Here is a 25,320-nt window from a genome sequence, read left to right on the forward strand (position 1 = left end):
TTGTAGATCATGGTCATGGTATGGGATATGGATATTGTCATAACCCCTCTTTGGACATTGGATTATTGTGATTAAATAAATACGATAATTAAAACATTTATTAATTAACATTTAATAATATTGGAAAATCGTCTCAATTATGAGACTTCACGATTTTCCTCTAAAGTGAGAGGGTTGTCATAACCCCACATCTGGTGATGTAATTAATAATAGATTTTGTGATTTTTCATCATAATAATAAATTATCATTTATTATGTAATTAATTATTGATGTTAACAGTAATATTAATCATTCATTAATATAAAAATAATATAAATAAAGGATAGTGGATGATCTAAGATCCAAGTTATAAAATATGAGGACTTGCGAGCATCCAAGTTTAAATGGTCTGCACGCAAACAATATACAGTCAATGATTTGCAGAGCAGTGGTAACATTAATAAATTGCCCTTTGGAATCTATTAGAGGACACCACGACTTCCAATATGGCAAAAGGTAATATGTATTAGCCAGTTTATACACAGGGACAATATTAAAACCCAGGAACTGCAGTGTAAATCTAATATTTGACAGCGAATACAACGTGATGCAATAAAAAGTGCCATAGTTATAGCAAAGAGCATAACTATTATACAGACCGATCTGCTTACGGAGATGGAAAAGATTTAATTAATAAAGCGATCGATACTTTGAATAGAGATTATTGTAAGTTGCCAATTATCGTGAATAAATATCATAGGTGTCGGCAAACTATTGATCACTATGGAAGAATTGTGGTTTAATTGAAACTAAGGCAAAGATGGATGAGTAATAGGAATGGTATGGAGCGATAGTGAACAGCAAAATGATTCAGATAAGGGAGACCCATTGTCGATGATTAAAGAGTCGACAAGGTCTAGCATTTAGTCAACAGCGATTATGAGTTACTAGCCTATGAATATCGATTTAAGGTAGAAGATGGACTAATCGACTAATTGAGTCACTGACCTGATTAAGAAATTAGAAGATAAACACTATATGATTATAATAGCAGCAATCAAACCAGGGATTGTTTAAAGACTTGAAGAAGCGATCATGTTAAATGAAAGGGACAATGGTTATTTCCCAAGAAGCCTATGATTGATATCTTATTACCAATTAGTAATTATGAATGGGTGTGTTGACTATTATACATGCAGCGACTGGAAATATTACAGAATGATGTGATTAGAAGAGGCATGAGACACATCCTTTACACGTGACCCCTCATCCCAAGCACAAGATATAAGAAGGCAGTTCTATCATTCAATTCGGGGGATACATACGGAGGGATGGATGGAGATTACTAAGCAGATAACCATAGTGGAAACCTTATACAATCATATCAGAGATAACGATATTCATATTGCAGATTACTGTATTAATTATAATTCTTGGGAGTCTTATACGGCTACCAATTTACCAGATCAGATCGAATGCTCTTACAAATCAAAATGATAAGTGTTTGATCTTTGGGAAGATATAAAAAGGATTAGGAGGTCATGGACGGCAAACACCCTTGTCCTCAGTGGTATGCACGAGGAGGGCTTAATACGTATGCTTAACATATTAAGTCTAATAATCTTTGAGTGCAGAATTTAATAGTAATGTTAATATAGACTGCTTAATTTCTTATATAGTGGCAGACCAGATCTAACGCATGTCAGATTTGTCTGCCCTTACACCCCACTAAAATATAATTATTGGTTTTTAGGCATTGATCAAGGGAAGGAAACAAGAAGCATCTAGTAACATTAGATCAGTGATGATCAGAATAGTTATTAAGTGATAGGCAGTAAACTTCTTATTGGTACACATAATTGTTTATATATTTATATATGATGTTGTATGCAGAATTTAATTCTAATATTAACATAGACTGCAGTTGGTATAATAGTAATACTTAAACCCATAACAGTGGCATACCAGATCTGCTTTACGTCAGATCTGTCTGCCCTTTACTACCCATTAAATATATTATTATTAGCTAATATCAATAAGGTATATTACAGGTCATTAAGCAAACATATCAATAATTGATTATATTATTTAAATAATTTATTTATTTATGTGTATATAATCAAGTCAGTATATATATACCAGATAATTGATTGAGTAGTGGAATATCACTGTTTGGATTCATGTTAAGGTGGAGATGTCACCTAATATATTTAGTTTGAGTCATAAGTATATTGAAATAGATTATTTATGGTTAAAACATGTCTAAACCTAGAAGGGACATTACAGATATGTAATGTGTGATTAATGTAATATCATTCAGGCAGAGGATTTGGTTGATCATTGGAGATCGAGTTGGGTTTATGTAAGAGGATTTAGTCCTCCGGTATTGAGCTTAACTGGAACTGCATTCAGGCATAGGAGATGTTATCTTTGCAATTCATTCATTTCTCCGAATTGTAGCTTGGATTTCTATGTAGTCAGTGAGACTCCTTTTGTGATGAGCAGTGCGCTCTAGGTTGTTGGCCTTCCTACAAGTGCAGGCCCCTCAATTGTAATTCACATACTTACTGCAGAAGTATTATCTGACTATGGGTAGGCTTCCCACCGTGGTTTTTCCCTTACCGAGTTTTCCACGTATAAATCTTGGTGTCATGTGGATGGTCTTTATTCTCTGATTATTGTTTATAACTTTATGCTTAATTGGTTTATCTGCTATTTGGGTATTTCATTTAAGCATTTTGGTATCAATGTTTTGGGTTCCCGTATTAAAGTTTTAATTGCTAATGGTTCCGGTAATCTGAGACAACTGATTCAAATAAGAGCTTTCTGCAGGTGTCCCACTTTTACCACTTAAAATGAAATATTGCAAGTAAACAAACATAAATATATACAAAATAGGGTTGATAATAATAAGTTTGCAATATAGATCAACAGTCCACAAACCCACATATAAAGTTAATATGAATCAAGCTATGACAAGTGGGAAAAACAAACATGGGTAGAATCTTGATTTGTTAAAATTGCCAGTAAAGTACAAAACAGCTTACATTTGTCAACTTCCTGCAGTCCCACGCACAAAAGGAATTCCGTTGAGCTTCAAAATATACACAGGTGGGAGGGAAAGCTATAATTTAAAAGAGATTTATACACCTTCCCCACACATACTAGGCACAACACATTGGCTAATTTTTTCAACACCTGATGCCTAGGCCTACCAGGTCAAGCCTAGGCTTTTTTCATATTTCGTTCACATTTTTCATGACAATTGCACTGTCTTAGGGTTCAGGGTGTATTGGATGCAGGGTAAAATTTTGCCTTTATTACCTTTTCTCTATTCTAAAGCCATGTAATTGAATTCCATTTACACATTCAGTTTACTATGTAAATAAATGTAAGGATACCGTGTCATGAAAGATTTATTGTCTCTCAAAAAGATGCAATAATCTTGGAATCTCTGGTCTAATGTTTGAACATTTTACTACTGGGACAAATGTTTGTACATTTTTTAACCTTTGAATCTCCAGTTTAAGTAACCTATACACAACATTTAAAGTGTTTTAAACGAAGGTCATTGAATAACCCAAATTGTTTTCACCTCAATTTGTCCTTTTTCAACTTTTTTTTTCCCAAAAACTGTTGTTTTTTAGGGTTTAGGGTTTTTGTAAAAGTGTTATCTAACATGTTAAGATTTAGCAAGAATGCACTAAATATGGGGTCTGGTTTGCATGAAATCATAGATATACATTTGACATGTCATTTACAATCATTTTTGTTGAAATAATAGCTAGTTCGGATCAAATATAAGTATTACTTGTATTGGGTTGGACGCTGTAATGTCCCCTACTAGGTTTAGTCTCGTTTTAACCATAATTAATCCATATCAATGTACTTATGACTAAAACCAAATTGATTAGGAGACAAAACTATCTTAAACATCAAATTTCTTAAGATACTGATAGTCATAACAGAGAAACATAACCTTCTAGTTGATATCAAATTAATAATTCCATCTGATTATAATCTTATATTTACTTACTCATTCAAATTACTATATATATAAGTATATTTATTATTTATTATTTATTTTCAATTAACATTAATATATATTCAACTAGAGAAACATCCCTTATAAAATATTATAATAATTACAACCATTATATTATTCTCTATAATTATATTATTACTTATTTTAAATAGTATTGTAATATACATTGTAATTCAGAGCAGTTATAAACTATTATAATAATTATAATTTTATTATTATTATAATTATATTATTATTTTTATCTAAATTTATACCATTATTAATTCTGCGTAAGAATGTCATGGGGTTTCATATATTAACATTCATATTAGACACATATTAGGTTATGTTAGCAGTGTTAATATTAACAAAGTCAGATTTATTATTAGTGTTAATTATATTCTTAATACCAAGCAGAATTAATAGTCCCATATATTCATACTTTACCAGTCCGTATAGCTGCTGCATTAATAGTATTATATTTTATTAAAAGTATGATATTATGTTAACAGCATCATAATGTGTTAACATTAATAATATTATATTAACAACATCATGTTGTATTAATAGTATTATTTTTATATTATCAGCCATCATATTGTATTAATAACGTCCTACGATTTATTAACAATCTTAGATGTTCATATTCTTACCAGCCGTATTACCCAGGTCATGGGACTGCTGACCTCTCTTTATTTTCCTCTTTTCTTGTCCCCTTGTTTTCCTCCTTTTTTCTTCGTCCAAAATCTCCTCCTTCTCTGCTAGAGAAAGACTGATCCTATATTAAAGTATTTGGATGGCTATGACTTTTCCCCGAGAAGACGTGAGCATTAGAGGGAGGTGTTGTGCTTTTTATTTTGGAATTAATATATTCTAACCTTAACCGATGCATCTATAATTATCATTGATTGGTGGTAATCTTTTAAGTCAGTCCTAATATATATGTTTTTAACATATATTTGTTATTAGTGCTCTCAATTGGATTTACTTCATAATTTAATTACTATATAATCTTTGATTTCAATATAAAGATGTTATTTAATAATAATCAGTTTATTATTATAATCTTTTAAATTAAATATGAAGATGTTATTTAATAAAATTGATAATATAATAATCAGTTTACTATTAAGAGGTTCATTCAAATCTTTAATTTGAATGAGCAAATAACTCATAATTAAATAATTGGTGCATAAGCCCATTCAGATATAAATTACTATTATTATTTGACAATACGGGTACATCATACGTCACCAGATGTGGGGTTATGACAACCCTCTCACTATAGAGGAAAATCGTGAAGTCTCATAAATGAGACGATTTTCCCATATTATTAAATGTTAATTAATAAATGTTTTAATTATCGTATTTATTTAATCACAATAATCCAATGTCCAAAGAGGGGTACAGTCCACCCTTCCCGAATTTGCTTGTCCTCAAGCAAATGTTTATTTTAATTTCATCAACTAAGTCATCTACCAACATGAGTTAAACAACACAGAGCATATACATGGGAAACACGAAGCATACACGTGGAAGGCACAGAGCATACACATGGAAAACACGAAGCATACATATATGCAAACACGGAGTATACACGTGAATACACATATTGTGAAATTTCTTTCTTGTTATGAGTAGAAACACAAATCAACACCAGCTGGATACAAAAACATAAACACTCAATCTAGTTTGTGATCTCAGGTAGAGTATTTAAGAATTTCAAATGGAGTAAATATAATGAGTCTGATTAGCCATATCGACAAAGAGGATAGATAGCACAATGTTTGGATACTTTCCTCAAGTATTAATTAAATGGACTATGCTTAACTCCCTATTTGCCATTAATGAAAGAGAAAAGATTTAGACACAACGAGACACCCATAGCGCTTATCAGGCCCAAGAGCGGTACACTCCCCCTTGGCCCAACATAGCTAGTTCGGATCAAATATAAGTATTACTTGTATTGGGCTGGACCCAAACGCATTATGTAACTTGTAACCATTAAGGATTGGTCCCACCTAAGCACATAAAACACACCAAGGGCAAAATCAAATGTAACTTGTATTAAACCTAGCCCTAAATGTAACGTGTGGAAGCTATTTCAATGTAACTTGGGGCTGACCCTATATTGGGCGCCAAGATTAGGACATTATATTATTATTATTTGTTCTTCTTGAGCCGACCTAAGGTGAATTAGGTGGCAAGGTTACATATATATACAAGGACAATCATTCATTCATACACACATCAAGCACATATGATCAAGCATGGTCAAGTGAATATTATGATCTGCATTATACCTAGCGAATTAATCAGTCTGATTGAAGTGAATCTGCATTTCATGGCTGAGCAAAATTGTGTTCAATCTGAACAGCGAACTCATCTTGCACTTACTGGTCATTCCATCAGATCCGAATCTGATTCTATTGCTGTGCAAAATGTGCAAACATTTGTCTTCCTAAATAGTGCAAATCTGATTATGGAGGCTGTGCGAACTTGCATGTTATCCGAGCTGTAAACTGTCTTCATTCAGATCCGAACCTGGACATTATTGAGGGCAGACCTGTGCGAACTTGTTGAGAGCTTTGCTGGGTGAGATTGAGCAGTAATTATCTTCCTTTATGATGCTGAAGTTCTGCTCATGATCAGGCAAATTAAGGCCTGCACATCAGAGGTTTGATCAGGCAAAGTTCTGCCCTAGCTTAGGAACTAAATCGGATAGGTAATCTGATCTATTGTAATCTGCTCATAGTTCTGATCTGGATCTTTGATGCTGGGTTTTCCCAGGGTATATTGTGTTTTGTGTCTCTTGTGTGTTTACATTTAAGTTAATTTCTGAGTTTACCTAAATCTGATCACTAAAACTAACAATTTTTATTTTAAAGTCATAAGGATTTTTCAAGGAATCGAATATATCTAAGAATGTAGAACACTCAGTTGTCTTTCTGTCCATTTGAATTTGAAATCAGAATAGTGAATTGTTGTTGAGAATTTCCTGTCAATATCATGGTTATCAACTAATGATTGGAACATGTATTCTGTAATAGATATTTTGGTTAATTTATGCTTCTCATTGGGAAATAATTCAATAATTAATGTTAAAATAAAATTAGCAACTCCAGTTGATATATGTTATGCATGCGATAGCAACACAATTTTGAGAATAAGCAAGAAATGGGTAAGAGTCGTAAGACAATGTGATATTAGAAGTTAACTATAGATATTAATGTTCCCAAACAATAGGGATTTCCAATAAAATAGGATGTAGCAAATGCAAAGCCCTGGAGAATACATCCATGACTTAAGTTCGTGCACAGTAACTACAAATAAAACATATTTTCAATTTTAAATGCTTTTGGGGACATATTTTCCTGCAAAACATATATTAAATCCAACATCTAAACAAAACATATTTGCTATTTTATTTTTAAAAACCTGCTGAAATATATGCATAATCAAGGAAAGTTAGCAGTTGTACCTCTCCATGTAATGGCTCTCCGAGAACACTCGGATATGTTAGTGGCGCAGAGCGAATTGTTGGCAATGGCTCTCCAGGAATGCTTGGATATATCTGAGCTGCAATGCGGAGTGTGGCAAAAGATGGACAATGTAGGTGTTGATCTAACATTTGTGTATGGATAGCAATTTTGTCCCGTCTTCTATGGATTTCTAGGATCAAAGCAAATAAGGCCTCATCATCTGGTATATTATCTACAAATTGTATGCCACTGTGTAGCAGCTCATAGAAAGGTATTCGACATCTATCCTCATCCACCAAAGCCCATACAACACTCAAGGAGCTATGCAGCCAGTTACAAGAGGATCTCTCAAATTTTCGAATATTCATATTATCATGTTCATCACTCATATTTTGTTGTCTTGGATTCCAGTTGAGCAGCCAACTGAGCATGTGTGAAAATATATCAGAATGGGCAATTGGTTTTAGATTATGTTCAAGCCCAGCTAGGATGACCTTACAAACAATTTGCCGAAGAGAGCCCATTACAGAACACTTTGAGAGACCAACACCCCTTGAAAGTATTTGTTGTCCAGTGTAAGATGGATCAGACCCCTTAACTGGAGATTGATAGATAGATGTTGCTGCATCAACCAGCCCATGGGGAGGTGTCCCAATAATATTCAGTGAAGTCAATGGAGAAGCTGGATTGGAAGATTGTGTCATTGATGAATTGGGCAAAGTTGAATTTGGAATTGTGTTCCCTGCTGCTCCTGAACTGACGGATGGTGTACCAGCATTCATTTGGCCACTTTGGGAAGGTGAAGTTTCTGCTGCAGACACCGCAGAAAGGAGAGATGGCAGAAATGAATCCCAATTTATAAAATTTATGCTAGACAGCATTTGCAAAGCAAACAGAAGAAAATCTGCCTGAAGTGTGTGACTGTTGCATTGCACAATTAAAGCAAAAAGTACAGACTCTGTTGCTGACCGGAACTGTTCCTGATCCTGAAATCAATAAACAGCACTTTCAGACCAAATCAATATGGGTGGAATATCATGCATAATACTATCAGATTCTGGTTTCTTTGAGCTAACGATGAACTGCCACTTGCAAAAGGGAAGAAATTAGATGATAAGGCAGAGAACATCATATCAAACTCTTCATATACACAAAACAAATTGACATTCATAAAAGAAAACAATAGGAAATAACTTAAGATTGAGAAGTGTTTCAAATCTTACCAAAAACTGAGCTTGAAGTTGCTGGAAATCTAGGAGAAACTGCTCATTTCTTGGTGGTAAATCTCTGTTTATGGCAGTGATTCGCTTGCGAAGTTGAAGTCTAATTGTACAAAGTTAAAAAAAAAAATTAGAATACCAGAATGCATGGTATTGTCATTTGTTTGTTGCTGCAAACCAAAAAACCTAATACAATTAGCTATGCTTCTAAGTCCTTCAATACAAACTTGTAAACTTTTTTATTAAAAAATAAAGGTCAGAACAGAAGCCAATCAACAACAAAAATAAAAATAGAAGCCTATACTATGCATAAAACAACACAGCAAGTTAATAGCTTATCAAAGATGTCATAACTACTTATTCTTGAAAAGTTGCCCACATAATGGAAAGACAATAAAGACACTTGAAGCATCTTTGTTTGACAAACGATAAGTTCAATAATTTAACTCAATTTAATGAACTTCTGCAAATCTACTTTAAGTCTATTTGATGCTGATGGAGATCATTTTTCCACTCAACCCGTCACTAGAATACTGAAATTGCAAAAGTTCCTCACTTGATGTTCTTGTGGGGGACATAAACAAACTGTCTCAACTATAGTTGAAAACTCATAGAATACTCACAAAAATCGCAACTACTCATACGCCAAAAGCCATGGTGAGTTACTCATCTAAAAACTTGCCAGCAACTTTTATATGATTTTTGAAACATTTTTGTAAACAAACAACTAGTTTTTCTCTTGATGATAAAATTGTGAAAATGGTGTGCACCATGAAGGTTTGTGTGGTTTCAAATCCTTAATTTGGACTTGGTGGCAAGGGCTCAGCCCCTTGACCCCACCTTATATCATCATAGGGAACCCGCCAAGGGCACTACCATCGAACCCCATGATGGACACTACTCCTCGACCCCATCGAGGATATTGCCCCCAAACCCAAGGGGTGTTTACCCTTGACACCATTGAGGGCCTTGCCCCCAAACCCCCATGAGGAGCACTAACCCTCAATCCCGTTGGAGACATTGCCTTGAGACCCCCATGAGGGGCACTACCCCTCAACCCCATTGGGGTCTATGATATATATTCAACTCTAATTTTGATTTACATATGATGAAAATCAATAATATGATCTACAAATTGAGTAATATGGCTTTTTTGAGAATATTTCTTTAAAATTATGTATTTTAAAATGTTCAATAAAATTGTCAAGTTATTGCCAATATTTTCCCCGAGTTATTGCCAAGTCTTGGGATTTTAAAGATTTTGAGTCTGCCGAGTAATGTTTAGTCTAAGTTTTTCAACCATGGTCTCAACCGAGAATCATGTCATATATCCTTGATAATTTTTCAAGACCCTTCTAACAACATAAATGATCTAGCGAAATTCGACTTATCCTCTCTTTCCTTGTTTGAACTTTTCATGAAAAGCTTATACGAGACCTAGAACTCATCAAAATCTTGAGTATTAAACACAATCCTCTAGAACCATGTTTAACCAATAATGTCCTAATCTTGTTAACTTGTTGCCAAGAGTATTAAAAAAAAACAATATAACAATAGATCGACATCCCAAAGATAGACACACACACAGGGAGCAAAGATTTGGCAGGCATAATGGGTACTATCACAAGATTATCACTATCACTTTATTGCTTGTGTAGAACAATCGGTCAATATCACAATGTGTGTAGGAGAGAGAGAGAGAAATAAGGGCCAACGATTTAGTAGGTACAATGAATCATAGAAACGAGACTCCCCCGGACTCGCCTAAACTCGGCGAGTCCGAGTCCGAGTCCTGCTCGTCGAGTCTCTGGGACTCGGACTCGGACTCGTCCGAATCTGACGAGCAAACTCGCCAGACTCGCCGAGTTGGCGAGTTTGGCTCAAACTCGAAAAACTCGGTGAGTCCCGAGCCCCAAACTCGACTACTGGCTGGGTTAGTAAAATGACAAAAAAAATACATTTTAAAAAGTTTTTTTTAAATGAATGGTATCGTCTTTGTTCACAACAACCTTTGCCTGAGAATGAGAAAAGTTAGGGTTACAACATGTCAGCCAATAGAAAAATAGCACCCGACACCTTTATTAAATAATAAGTTTTTTTGGCCTCACGGAGCGCTACCCCCAAACCCCCGTCGAAAAATATGGGGGGAAACTGCGTCGATAGAAGTAGGGAAAATTTAAGCTCCAAGTCTGACACTACTTGGATCGACCAGGTAGATTTAGAGGCTGAGACTGTAGCCATGGTAGAGGAGGAGCGGAGAGCACGAGCACAGACAGGAGATTCAGAGGCAGATAGTGACACGGATGTTCCTGATGTTGGTGAGCATGGCATGGTGTCACAGGGAGCGGCTATGGCTGTCGAATCATCCAAGACCTACCTTAGATGCCTTCGCAGGGGGCCGGGGCCGGAGGGTGCAGGCTCCTCTAAGCCATAGGCTTGTAGTTGTATTTACCTTTGGTATTTGTATGAAACATTTGATGATCATCATATGATGACATGGATTTTTTATTCCATGAGTTTTGTAATATTGTATACATTTGACAATATTTATATATCTATGTTTGTTATTTCCTTCAGCTACAATTTGCGTTTATGCTTATGTGATTGATGTCTACTTGTGTATGTAATCAAATGAGCCGAGTTTGATGATGTTATTGTGTCTTTAAGGTGTACTCAATAAAGGGTGCCTGAAACAAGTTTTAAATCTTTAAAAATCTCTAAATTTCTTGAGTTTTTCACTTTCCCGAGTCCAGCTAAGTCTGACGCCGAGTCCTGAGTCCGAGTCCGAGTCGGCCTTGCCAAGTCCGAGCCGAGTCCAAGTCCTGTTTCTTTGCAATGAATACATTAATATCATAATTGGCACAAGTACTAGCCAAGTTGGCGAGTACTCACCATTTTTTTGCCTTGTTGAGTTACTCATTGGAAAACTCACCAATTTGGCTCACCGAGTTTTTGGCAAGTACTCATCGAAAACTCAGCAAATTTGACAAAAAAATTTGCTAAATGTGTTAAAAATGCAAAACAAGAAAATAAACAAAAGAGGTGAGAAAATAGTCAAAAAAAAGTTGTAATTTTGCCCTATAAATGCACAAACGCCCCTCACACTTCCTCACATAGCACTTGATGAGAAAATATTCTTCACAAAACATAATTTTTCCTATAAGGTGATAGAATTGTTGCCCCCAAACCCCAATGAGGAGTGTTGCCCCTCAACCCACCCCACTAGGGGCATTACCCCTAGACCCCCATGAGGAGCACTACCCCTCAAACCCATTTAAGTCTCCACTCCCAAACCTCTAGTAGTTATTGGGATCTCTTGTCATATAATAAATTTGATTACAGTCAAGAGGTTTGGGAATGGAAACCAAAATCAACAACTTAAACAATTAACTTTATCGCTATCATAATATCATTGATCAATGATGAAGTATAATACTATCAATATCAAAAATTCAAATACCATTATTATCATAAAATACAATACAACCTTTAGCTTTACGCAAGAAAGGTAGAGGATATATCAAAGGAGGTAAGTGATTAGGTAAATAAGTCATTGTCTTCTAGCAACGGGATGGTGGTTGAGTTGGAACCACAAACATTGCCTGCAATGTCGAGTGAGGTGCTACAACAAAGTGCAAGGTTTAGAACATCTCCCCAAGTTTTCACTTGACTAGGGAAAAGGAAGATGTAGAATCTTGTAATATGCAATTTATGAATTTTGATAATAATTTTCAAAGGCAATCATTGTAAATTCATAAAGCATCTACCTAACTAGTGTATTAGGATTCTGCATGATGATGCAATTTTTACTCAATTTATATTCAAATAAATCAAATTCAATAAAAACACTTTTTTCTCATTTGTGGACTCAATGGATATGTTTTGTCATTGAATTTTTGTAATCTGCCAAGTAATAAAAGCAAAAACATTGTATCGGCTGAAAGCTTATTTCCTTATGTTTTGTTAAGTCGGTGTTATGTATTGTAATTGGTAGTTCCCGACCAGTTGATGGTTGGTAGTTACCAATGGTTGGTTATTTTAACCAATGTAGCCTGCTTTATATTGTATCTGGGTTCATAGTCACAAATTCACAGTCGATTTGAGATTGGCATATGAATATTGTAATTACTACATATAATTGAATAAATAAGAACAAGAATGATATATCTTTGATATACTGTTGTAAATGCATAATTGTTCTATACTTGTATTTTTCTTTAGTTCTATAATTGGTAGAGTTAGGTAGTAAACATTTGTGAATTTGTAGGTTCGAAGGGAAGCTCTCCAACAAGAGGTTCCTAAGAGCGCCATCAAGAATAACCTAATTGTAGTAAGTGAAGTTGACAATCTTCTTTGGAGACTGCTAAGGTTGCTTGCACGTAACTTTATTACCCTTCGAGACCTCTAGAAGAGAGGGATCGGGAACAACGTAGACAAGAAATACTACAACCGTATGAAGAACGAAATCGGAGTGAGGAAGAAGAACATGATACTACCAAGAGATGCATCTCGAAAATCAAATGCTTGTGCAACCGAACATAAATAGAAGACGTATCCCAAGCAGTCAAGAAGTTACAAAAGGATCGATAAGAAGATCTGATCAACTAAGAGAACAAAGGGAGCAACGAAGACGACTAAGAAGAATCATCGAAGCAGAAAACAAAGGAATATTGAGGGAAATCCCAATTCCACCAAGAAGAAAAAGTAGAAGCAACAGTTGAAGTCAAAGTCAAGAGGAGAAGTATCTCACCAACAATGAACAAACAAGGAGCAAGTGGGTGGAACTTGCAAGACACCTAACACTCCCAGACAATGTGTGTGAAGACCTTATCGACCAAACATGCAACCCCTTCGTACAGTCAGCATCGGATGAAGAGGAGGAAGAAGGAAACCTTGAGAACAAGTTCATAGGGTCATCAAAGTAAGTTTAAATTAATATGAGATTTTTCAAGATAATGAGCTTTCCAAATAGTATAATTTATAATTATTTTATTTAGTTGTAATTATTTTCTATTTTCTAGTAAATATAAACTTTTGCCAAACATTTACACAGAGAAAATTTTGAAAATGTAATAAAAAGAAATATAAAAACTATGTGTGTCCTCCATATTGATGGCTTTGTTTCAACCAAAAAATAATAATAATAATTAGATGGATACAAAAAGAAATAATGCATTAAGGCATAATATCACTTTATAATGTAAATAATTTAAATTAAAAAGTTAATATGAAATAAAATATGCAACAAAGAAGTCCCTTGCTTCATGTATGGCGAGCATAAATATCCCTAAGCCAAAAGGCGAAGTAGATTTGTTGCTAATCAATGCTAAGGTGGATACTAAGGAGGATAGAGGGTCTGATGACAAGGATATTAGGCAAACCAACGTCAATGCTCAAAATTTCATTGCCACAAGTACTAATAGAATTCCACTTGGCAAAAGAAAGTGCTCTCAAACGAACCTCCAAAAGCATGAAGGGCTCTCTGCTCCAAACAACACTCGCCAATGGAAGAGGTGATTTCCCCATTCCATGGATAGGCAGACTCTGAAGGCAAGCCTCCAATCCAATTCATCATGCAAGAAACCTAAGAACAACAACACAATTGTCATCCGAACAAAGACAATTTAGGCTTCGATGAATTGTCTCAAGGAATGCGCTTTCTTCACCAAATAGGCGGGTGAATAGCCAACCAAGGCAAGAATTCAAAAATAGATGAAGGAAAATTGAGGACTAAAGATTCAGATTAAAACCCTACCAAACAATTTTTTCCTCATCGAGTGAAGTTTGGCAAAAGAAAAAAGTAGGATCCTAAATAGCGACCCTTTAATGATGGATGAAGTAGGGTTTTACACAAGGGATTGGATTTTGAATTTTGATCCATTGATGAAAGAAAAAAAGACTCCCTTATGGATCAAACGTACAATCTTCCCTCAAAATATTGGTGCAAAGAGGCTTTGAGAGAGATTGGAGATGTGATAGGCTCTTTCATCAAAGCAGACGAAAATTTCACGAAAGGAGGTTTTGGAATATACGTGTTGTGGTCCATTTTTGAACTTGGTCAAATTTAAACTTTTAAGTCCTAGTTCATAGTCGGCCTTTTTCAAGTTTTTAAGTTCCAGTGTTCCAAAAATTCCCAATTTCCCGAATTCCAAAAATGGTCGACTTCCCGATAGTTCTAGTGTTCCAAAAATGGGCAACTTCCCATAGTTCTAGTGTTCTAAAAATTCCCAATTTCCCAACTTCCAAAAATGGCCGACTTCCCGATAGTTCCAGTGTTCCAAAAATTCCCGATTTCCCGACTTCCAAAAATGGCAGACTTCCCAATAGTTCCAGTGTTCCAAAAATTCCCAATTTCCCGACTTCCAAAAATGGCCGACTTCCCGATAGTTCTAGTGTTCCAAAAATTCCCGATTTCCCGACTTCCAAAAATGGCCAACTTCCCAATAGTTCCAGTGTTCCAAAAATTCCCGATTTCTCAACATCATTGATTCACAAGTCTAAAAATGCATCCAAAAAAAGTTGCAAATTTCTTAAATCTAAAAGCAACCCACCTAATATTTTGGTCTCAAATGCCCCCTAGTTTTAATTTCATGGCCATACGAGCTCATACAATATGTTATTTTGATATTTTCTCTGGAGCGATATGGTTGGCAGGGCCAATTTACAAAAGAAGTACCTCAATTTTGTGAGTTGTTCAAAAATGGTTAATAGACCCATGTTTTATTTTAATTATCATAACTACTCACAAACTTTTATGGCCCCAAGATGCTCAGTTAACCCGCATTGAATTTACTCAAAAGTCGCTGCAAGAAAAATTAAAAATTTCTCAATTTCTCTATAGTTTATATACAATAATTTAAAACATTTTAAGATGTTTTAAATCATTTTGAGAGCAGCAATTTCATGTGAATGTGAAAAGGTTATTTCATTCTTTTAAAAAGAAGCAGTTACAAAAACTGAAAAGGCTGATTGAAGTATGTAATTAATAGATTATGCAAGGGGCGAATTTTGATCCCCCTTATGCTTTGTCATATGAGTGAGACTCGATCAGAAGGAAGCATTTTTGTTCTAGCTTTGCAGTGGAGAGATGGCAGTGTGTTTTTCTTTGGAATCATAATCTTTATGTACAAATGTAGAGTCTCTGAAATCTTTGAATGTGTTAAGAAAATAAAGGAAATTTCCGAGTCTTTGCATTCCATTAAGTTTCCTTTTGATTGTCATATACTTTGTGATCTGCAATCATTCTTGATTATTTTTCCCTGTCATATTAGATTGTCAGTGTGATTATTATGAGAACTTTGAGTCTAGAAGTAATGATATCATCTAAAGGGAATGGCTGCTCATTTTTCCTAATTATCTCCTGTGGGTGTTGAGTGAACTTTGTGTCATTTATCTGAGATTCCTTTTCTTTCTAAGTTTATAATCACATCTGTGTCATAGCTATGTGCAGATGTTAGTTTGCCTTTCCTGCTTTCTGGTTAAAAGCATGCCCCAGAAAATTAGAATTAGATTTTATAAGGGAGTTGTACCTCCAAAATTCCGAGGAAGATTGTTGATTCAATTAGCAATCTCTCCAACTATTAGTTTCTTGTTTGTCTTGCATGTTAGGCATATTGAGTCATTATAATTATTTTGGGAAGACAAAATCTGTTAACTAACAACGTGCAGATTAAGTAGAAATGGATTTGAATTCCATCCGATGAGATGAGTTAGAAATCATCACAAAATTCGAGGTGGATGCAGTGAATCAAGATTGACAAAACTCCCACTCATTGCACTAATTGCTTGAACCAAGGGCATTCCAAAGTTGATTGCACACCAGGAATTGTGGCCAAACCAAATGGATCCACCCCTAAGGTGCCCTAACAAAAGAATCCAACCCCCACTAATACAACTCTCATACCTCTAAAGACGATTGAAAGGACAAATGAACCCTTGGAGGATTAATCAAAAAATATTGTTAAAGACAAGGCGCAACCCCACCAATAAATGATGGCCCATAGAAACAAACTTCGGAAAAGATCCTATGCCAATCAACACCACAGTGGAGGGCATAGATAATTACAAAGCAGATATAAATGCCTCTGCGATCTTTTTGGCATAACAAACAAATAATTAGCAAATAATTAAATACTGAAAGTTTGATTGCTGGTCTGAGCCACAAATCTAACATGGTATCAGAGCTAAGGTTTTACCAACTTCAGATTTCAGTAAATTATTTGTTGCATCTAGTTGCTGTTTGTTTTTAGATTAAAATGTCAAGTTTGAGGGTTGAAGATAGACTTGATGGAGCCCTTGACTTTGCTGCTTGGAAAGTCCATATTTTATTGATTCTCGAAGAGAATGAACTGCTTAAATTTGTAGAAGAAGAAAGGTTGTCCCCTCCTAAAGATGCTGAAGAACTGAAGCAGTTCAAGAAAGACTCTCTCAAGGCTAGGAAGATCATAATTGAATCAGTCGAAAATCATCTTGTCACCGTCATATCAAAATTTGCTTCTACCAGGGTAATGATCAAACACTTGGAAGGGATATATGAAGTCAAAAACCTTAGCAGGGCTCTTGCTCTAAGGCAGCAACTACTTCACATCAAAATGAAAGAAGAAGACTCAATCATGGCCTACTTCATGAAGATCAATGAACTAAAGGACAAGCTAAGTACTCTGGATTGCCAAATTTCAGATAAAGATCTTGTCATGATTGCATTAAATGGTCTACCTGATGAATGGGAACCATTCATTCGTAGCATTGGTGGAAGAGCTGAACGTCCCAACTTTGAGCATCTTCAATCTGATTGCATTGAAGAGGAATCTCGAATTGAGGTAAGAGGAAAACTCAAGAACTCTCACAAAGATGATAATCATGTTCTCACAGCCAAGTCTACGAAAGGTGGGCATTGGAAGAAAGAAAAGAGAAGCAAAGATTTTAGATCCTCCTCCTACGATCCAAGGAAGAAGTCAAGAGATTCCTCCCATATTCATTGTTTCAGATGTGATAAGTATGGTCACTATGCTAGAGATTGTCAGAATGATCCTAAGGAAAGGGAAGCCAATTTAAATTAAGTTGCTGAACAAAATGAGGACTATCTTCTCATTTTTGTTCTATCAAGCAACGTTCCTACGGACAGTGATACTTGGATAATTGACAATGGTGCCTCCAGACACATCTCAAGTTACTGTGAGCATCTTTCAGATCTGATAGAAAAGGATACCAACCTTCATGTGGTAATCGGTGATGATGCTCGATACTCGGTAAAAGGTTCTGGTACTACCTCTTTAAAACTAGATTCTGGAATTTCCTTACAACTCAGTGATATTATTTTTGTACCTGGAATTAAAAGAAATCTTATTTCCATTTCTGCTTTAGAAGATAAGGGTTTGCAAATAGCATTTTCTGAAGGGAAAGTACTTGCTTGGTCTAAGAAATCTAGTTTCAAAACTGCTCGTGTTATTGGAAATAGATGTGATAGTTTGTATAAGCTTGCAGCTAACCCAATTCAAGCTCTCATTCATGAGGCCCCTGAATCATGCGAGCTATGGCATAGAAGACTTGGACATCTACACTTTCAAACTCTTCCCACTCTTGGTAAAATGGTCAAAGGTATGCCTAAACTTAGTTTATCTCATGATGATGCTTGTAAAGGTTGTGCAATGAGTAAGAATCTGAAGAGCCCTTTTCATAAAAGTGATAGTAGGGCTAAAGAAAAGTTATAACTTATTCATTCAGATTTATGTGGTCCTATGTCTGTAGCATCTCCTAGCGGTTTCCTTTATTATGTTATCTTCATAGATGATTTCTCTAGGAAATCATGGATTTACTTTCTTAAATCTAAAGAGTCTGAAGAAGTCTTAAATAGATTTAAAGAATTCAAAGCCTTGGTTGAAAATACTACTGGAAAACGAATTAAATGTTTAAGGTCTGACAATGGAGGTGAGTACACCTCAAGTAGTTTTTATGATTTCTGTATTGAGACAGGGATTAAGAGGGAGTTCTGTGTTCCCTACAATCCTTAGCAAAATGGAGTTGTTGAAAGAAAGAACAGGACCATTGTTGAAGCTACAAGAGCCATGATTTATGATCAAGACCTGCAACCCTTCCTATAGGCGAAGGCATCCAAAACAGCAGTTTACATTCATAATATATGTCCTCATCGTGCTCTAAAGAATGTAACCCCTGAAGAAGCCTTTACAGGAATCAATCTTGACATCAACCACTTAAGGATCTTCGGGAGCCCTGTGTATGTTCATGTGCCTAAAGAAAAACGGGTCAAGTTGGATCCCTCTGGAAAGAAAGGCATCTTAGTAGGATACAATGAATCTTCCAAAGCCTTCAGGATCTACATTTCAGGTCAAAGGTATGTTGAAGTAAGTAGAGATGTAACTTTTGAAGAAGATATTGCATTCAAAAGATCTAAAGGTTCATTATCTAATAATGATGATATTGTGATTGAAAATCAAGAATCAAATGTTGCTACTAACCCTAAGATACAGAAGGAGTCCATTGACCTCCCGGATCAAGAAGTTCAGGATGATCCAGCAAAACCCATGGACTCTACAAATATACCTAAGGATATTGTGGTCAGCAAGAAGAGGCCACTTTGGGTTACAAACACTATTCAAGATGCTGAAGGATTTGCTGCTCCCAGAGGAACCTTCAAAGATAGCAAGAGACCTCAAAATCATGCCAACTACATTTATGTAATGTGTAACATCATTGAGTCTGAACCTCACGATGTCAAAGAAGCTATGACTCATCATGCTTGGAAATTAGCCATGGATGAAAAGTATGAGTCTATCATCAAGAATGATGTTCGGGACATCGTACCCAGACCCAAAGGTAAGTCTGTTGTTTCTTCTAAATGGTTATTTAAAATTAAGCATAATGCTGATGGTAGTATTGAAAAATATAAAGCTAAATTTGTAGCTCGTGGTTTTTCCCAAAAGGAAGGAATAGATTATGAGGAAACGTTCGCTCCTGTTGCTAGATATACTTCTATTAGATCTATAATAGCTATTGTTGCAGCTAAAGGTTGGGAGCTACATCAAATGGAAGTTAAGACAGCCTTCCTCAATGGTGTTATTGAGGAAGAAGTCTATATTGAGCAACCAAAAGGTTATGTAATCCATAAAAGAGATTCTCATGTTTGCAGGTTGAAGAAAACCTTATATGAGCTCAAACAGGCTCCTCGTGCTTGCTATGAAAGAATTGATAAGTACTTACTAAGCTTAGGATTTCGTGAGAATGATGCTGATGCTAACCTTTACTTGAAGATATGTAATGATGATATGCTTATTCTGGTTTTGTACGTGGATGATTTATTTCTCACTGGTGAAAATAAACTAATCATGAGATGTAAGAAAGAATTAGCCTCAGAATTTGAAATGAAGGATTTAGGTCTAATGCATTACTTCCTAGGGTTAGAAGTATGGCAAAAATACAATGAAATTTTTCCAAGTCAAGGAAAGTACACTATTGATATTCTGAAAAGATTTAGAATGATGGACTGTAAACCTATGTCTACTCCTATGGAATCTGACTTAAAGAAGTTAAGTGTTTTTGCAGCTAACTCTGATTTTGCAAATCCATCTGAGTACAGGCAGTTGATTGGATCCTGATGTATCTAGTCAATACTAGACCAGATATCTGTTATGCTGTGAATGCCCTCAGTCAGTTCATGAGCTTGCCTAAACTTGTTCACCTAGTTGCAGCCAAGCACATTCTGAGATACCTGCGAGGCACTATTGGTTATGGGCTGAAGTATTCACTTAATACCTCAATCCTCTTGGAAGGCTATTCAGATTCAAATTGGGAAAGAAGTGTCAAGGACAGGAAAAGTACTTCGGGTATCTGCTTCAACTTGGGTTCTGCAGTAATCTCTTGGGCATGTAGAAAGCAATCTTCAGTAGCATTGAGTACTGCAAAAGCTAAGTACATTGCAGCATCTATTGCATCTAGAGAAGCAGTGTCGCTTCGCAAACTTCTTGATGGATTATTTGGTCAACCTAGTGGTCCTACCACTATTCATTGTGATAATCAAAGCTGTATTAAATTGTCAGTAAATCCTGTGTTCCATGACAGGTCCAAACATGTGGAAACTCATTATCACTTCATTCGGGATATGGTGCAAAGAGGCACCATTCCGCTGAAGTATATTAGCACAGATGAACAGATTGCAGATATTCTTACCAAACCCTTATCCAGAGTGAAGTTTGAATACTTCAGAGACAGGCTTGGTATTGTGGAAAATGAAACCCTGGTTGAGAGGGAGTTTCAATCTCAGTGATTCTCTACTGCAAAGTTTTGTTCATTCTTCGCTTGTGTGCAAGAATGAAAGGATCCATTCTATGCTTGTGTGCTAGATGGAAAATTGTAATTATGTAAAGACCCACTTGTGTATTACACTTTCTATGCTTATGTGCTAGAACCATCCTATGCTCGTGTGCTAGGTGGAAGATGTAATTCTATGCTTGTGTGCTAGATCCATTCTATGCTTGTGTGCTAGATGGAACTCCAAAGGTTCAGATTATGTATTCTCTTCTTCCCTAGTTAAGAGGGAGTATTGTTTGTAACTAGGAAAGGGGGTTTGGATTGCCTAAAGGCAACATCCGAACCCCTAAAGGGCTGGGCCTTCCCTTTCAAGGTTAATGTGTAGGGCTGGACCTAAAGAGGGTAGCGTGCCCCTAAACAGGGTCTGCCCTATAATGACACGCCACTCCAAAAATCATTTTGGCGCCAAACTTAAATTCTAATTAAGGCCGACTTGAAAGTTATCTGCCCATATAAATAAAGTTCATTTGCCAAGATCAAATCATTTTCATTCATTTCATGCAATCAGCGAAATTCTTCTGCTACTTGGTGTGCGAAATTAAGAAGTGAACTGGGCGAACTTATTCAAGGAAGACAAAGCCATTTTGGTGTTCCTAATTTCTGTTAGAGAGTGCACTAAAGAGCAGACTTGGTGAATTTAGAAGTGCAGATCTGATATGACAAAAGGAGCAGATCTGATAAGAGGTTGAAGTGTGATATCCCCATATTGTCAAATAATAATCATTTATATCTAATATACTAATGCATCAATTATTTTAGTATTATATAATCAGATTCATAAACATAATAAACAGATTATTAGTCACATTCACATTAACATTAAATATTTATTAAATATTACATAAAATTAATATTCTTATTTACACAATAATTATAAGGCAACAATAGTGTCAGAAGATGTATGATAAAACATTAATAAACAATGATTTAGATTTGGGAATAAACACATAGTGGCAGACCAGATCTTCTGCCTTTGCATCAATTACATATACCATACATGAATTTTAAGACAGCGATCTGCTAACAAGTTTGACAAAGGATAAGAAAACAAGAAAACTAGGAATTTGTTTGTGTTAAAAAAAGAACACTCAGGTTGAAGCCACGCAATACACAGCAATCGGTTAATATGCTTTAGTAAACGATATTCATGATGATCAATGAACAACGATTACTAAGTTCGATAATTAACAAGAGCGAAGTGAATGTTAAAAATATTAATTGTTAGTCAACACATTAATCAAGAGGCACGATTTGTCTAAAGGGAAAGGTGCGATCAAGGAAAGGTTGTATCCATCACCGAACAAAAGGGTGTGACCATTCAACCATTCAAATATATATTTAATAAGAATCACATACTTATTAGGAAGGGGGGGAGACATCCATCACAACAGATTAAGTTTAAAACTACAAAAGATCAATATATATTATCGATCAGATCAAAACAGAACTGTTATTAAGTTACAGGCAGTAACATCCTTGTTCTTGGTGGTACACAAGGGGATGTGCTTAATACGTATGCTTAATATATGAACCCTGATAATGTTATTATGCAGAATTTAATAATACTATTAATATAGACTGCAATACAATGACAGTCATATTTAATTTCATTACTGTGGCAGACCAGATCTGACGCATGTCAGATCTGTCTGCTTTTACAGCCACAATAGGTAGAAGTGGTGTTAATAATTTCTATAGTAGGTAATTACCAAATATATTGGTAATATAATTTTATATATATATATTCAAATTAGAATAGATTTATCTATGATAATGATGTTAGCAAGATTTATATTGGTTTGATATATATATATATATATATATATATATATACACTTGATTTTATTTCCTTAGATTATTTATATATGCATGTCTTATCTCGTAATCAATCAAAGGAATGAATGGAGGAAGTATGTTAGGGAATTGTAGTTTACCGGTTCTCCCAAGCTAAGTAGGCCACCCCAAGGGATGGAATTGTCATAGTGGGACGGTCCTGCCTCTTATGGGCCAAGAGGTGAGTTGTCATAGTGGGACACTGCGCGCTCTTGGGCTTAGTTGGGTTGAGCAATTTACAGGCACCCTCTCAAGGCTTTCCTACCAAACTAAACTATGATTGGTTATAGGTAGAAAGACATGTTTATCATTCTTTGCAATTTATGTGCTATTAATCCATGTATTTATTCGTCAATTCATAAGTTTATTGAATGAATAGATTAAGTCACTCTCATAATTTGAAAAAATGATAAACTATATTATGGAATAACTAAATTAGGACGAAATTCAGGTAATCCCTAGTTAGGGACATTACATGAAGATTCCAGCTAAGTATTGTATTGTTACAATTCAAGATTGAATACATAATCTGACCTGTGGGTCTTTAGTGCTGGGTTTTTCCTCCTTGGAGGTTTTCCCAAGGTAATTGTGTTGGTCTCTTGTGCACTTGCTTTCTCTCTTTCATTTACTTGTTTATAGTTTACTTAATGTTAGCAGATAATTAAATATTGAAAGTCTGATTGCTGGTCTGAGTCACAAATCTAACACTTTTAACCAGAAAGCTTCAGAAAGGCATACATATAGCATGAATCATACTCCTTTGAATTTTCCAATCCTTAAATAAATCGAAAATTACTACGGAAATATCATTCAGAGATAATACTTTTGCAGTAACAGAGATACTTAATCATTCACTTTCAAATATAGATCATTCATCAATAAACCATCCAACACAAACAGAAGGGATTCATACACCACAACTCAAAGATCATGGATATCTAAAACCACCAATGTCTTTCTGTATTGAAATTAACTGAAAAACGGAAATATACTTAATAAAACAAAAGTTTTTTGCTCTAATGAGAAAATAAAAGTTTGCCCAAAAGATCCTCAATTAAGTTCAAGTCCAACTATTTAAAGCTTAAAAAAGTAACGGTTTCTTGAAGACAACCGCTATTTAAAACCGAGTCTTTTGAAAAGGCATATGAGCCAATATCAAGAAAAGCAATAAAAACTATAAAATCACAACCACTACTCCAGCTTTAGAATTTTGACCGCCAATAACCTCCACCTCCTACGGATCACATGCTGCCTCTTGAGCTTTAATTCTCTGCCTGTATTCTCGGTACTTGTTGATGACTGTGGTAATGCTTCTATCCCCTGGTGTGGCTGTGACCTACAACCTTGTCTTCCACTTACAAAGTGATTTGTCTGTATCAGCCAGGTTTCCGTGTATGCTTAATTTTAGCTTCAAAGGCTACCGTGTAAGTTTCCAGATGGCTCAGCCTCTTGAACACCTTTGGGGAAATGGTTTGAGGATCTTTGATTTCTTTCTAATAAGTCTCTTTGAACTGATCTAGTATTTGATTAAGCTCACGTACATTCTCCTCAAATCCATCTATCAAATGGACCTCCAAAGCATTACAATTATCTTTGATCTTAACCAGGTCTTCGAAGTACTACCCTAGTGCTTTATTAATGTCACCTATGTAATCATCATAAATTTTTACTTTACAATCCAAAGTCTCAAGCCAGGTAGGGTCGATTTCTTTAGGATGCTCCACCAATTTTTCAATCACCAGTGTAGCATGGCTCATGGAAAGGAGCTCTACGAACTCTCTTGCAAGCACAGAAATATTGCCATGCTCCTTCCGGACTTGTTGTAACTCAACTACCAATTCTTTCCTCTTATTTAGCATAGTTACATACAATCTCCTAAACTTGGTGACATAGATGACACCACCGTGATACAATCCATCCACTCGGTGATAGCCTTGGCATATCCGAGATTGCTCTTAATTTTTTGCACAGTATCAAGGGCAATTCCCTGCACACTTGAACTTGAGGCTTCCCCTGTGATAGGATTTATAATAAATAAAATGAAATCCTTCAATGACTGCACTTGAGACTGTAACTCCAAATTTTCTTTCTTTTACTCCTTTGCTCTTTTAATTAGTGCATTCACTGAAAAATCAGCATGATAAACATCTGCTTCCAAGGTAGAAGGTCCCATATCCACATGACTGATTTTGTAATCATTCTCTGTTATTTCACCTTCGCTCATATCCTTAATGGGGTGAGCGATTTCTAACAGTTGGTGACCAGACACGGAATCAGAGATGATTCAAGACATCCTCTTCGCCTTCTTGGGCTTGCAGGAACTCTGCAGCAACAGGGCGATTGTATCAACTTCACTAGTGTAATGTCCCCATTTTCATGAGGATCAGTCCACAGAGGAGATTGGCCTATTACTTGATCCTTGTAGGCCAAAAGGTTGATGAGAGGGTCGATTGGTGT

The 25,320-nt window shown here is 35.6% G+C and overlaps 1 protein-coding gene across 3 annotated transcripts in view; it reads right to left on the reverse strand.

Moving 5' to 3' along the window:
• Positions 1 to 25,320, reverse strand: part of LOC131041182 (mediator of RNA polymerase II transcription subunit 23) — a 316,846-nt gene that overhangs the window by 275,735 nt on the left and 15,791 nt on the right. For 2 of the 3 annotated variants that reach the window (XM_057974180.2, XM_057974179.2), the window contains exons 3-4: positions 8,710 to 8,809; positions 7,486 to 8,472 (exon numbers count right to left, since the gene is read on the reverse strand). In XM_057974180.2, coding sequence (XP_057830163.2) covers positions 7,486 to 8,472; positions 8,710 to 8,809 — 1,087 coding nt within the window. Of the gene's footprint in view, positions 1 to 7,485; positions 8,473 to 8,709; positions 8,810 to 25,320 lie in introns of those variants that run through there. The other variant, XM_057974182.2, reaches the window with a different exon arrangement.

The sequence above is a fragment of the Cryptomeria japonica genome, chromosome 3 (genome assembly GCF_030272615.1).
Source record: "Cryptomeria japonica chromosome 3, Sugi_1.0, whole genome shotgun sequence".
In the NCBI taxonomy this organism is placed as follows: domain Eukaryota; kingdom Viridiplantae; phylum Streptophyta; class Pinopsida; order Cupressales; family Cupressaceae; genus Cryptomeria; species Cryptomeria japonica.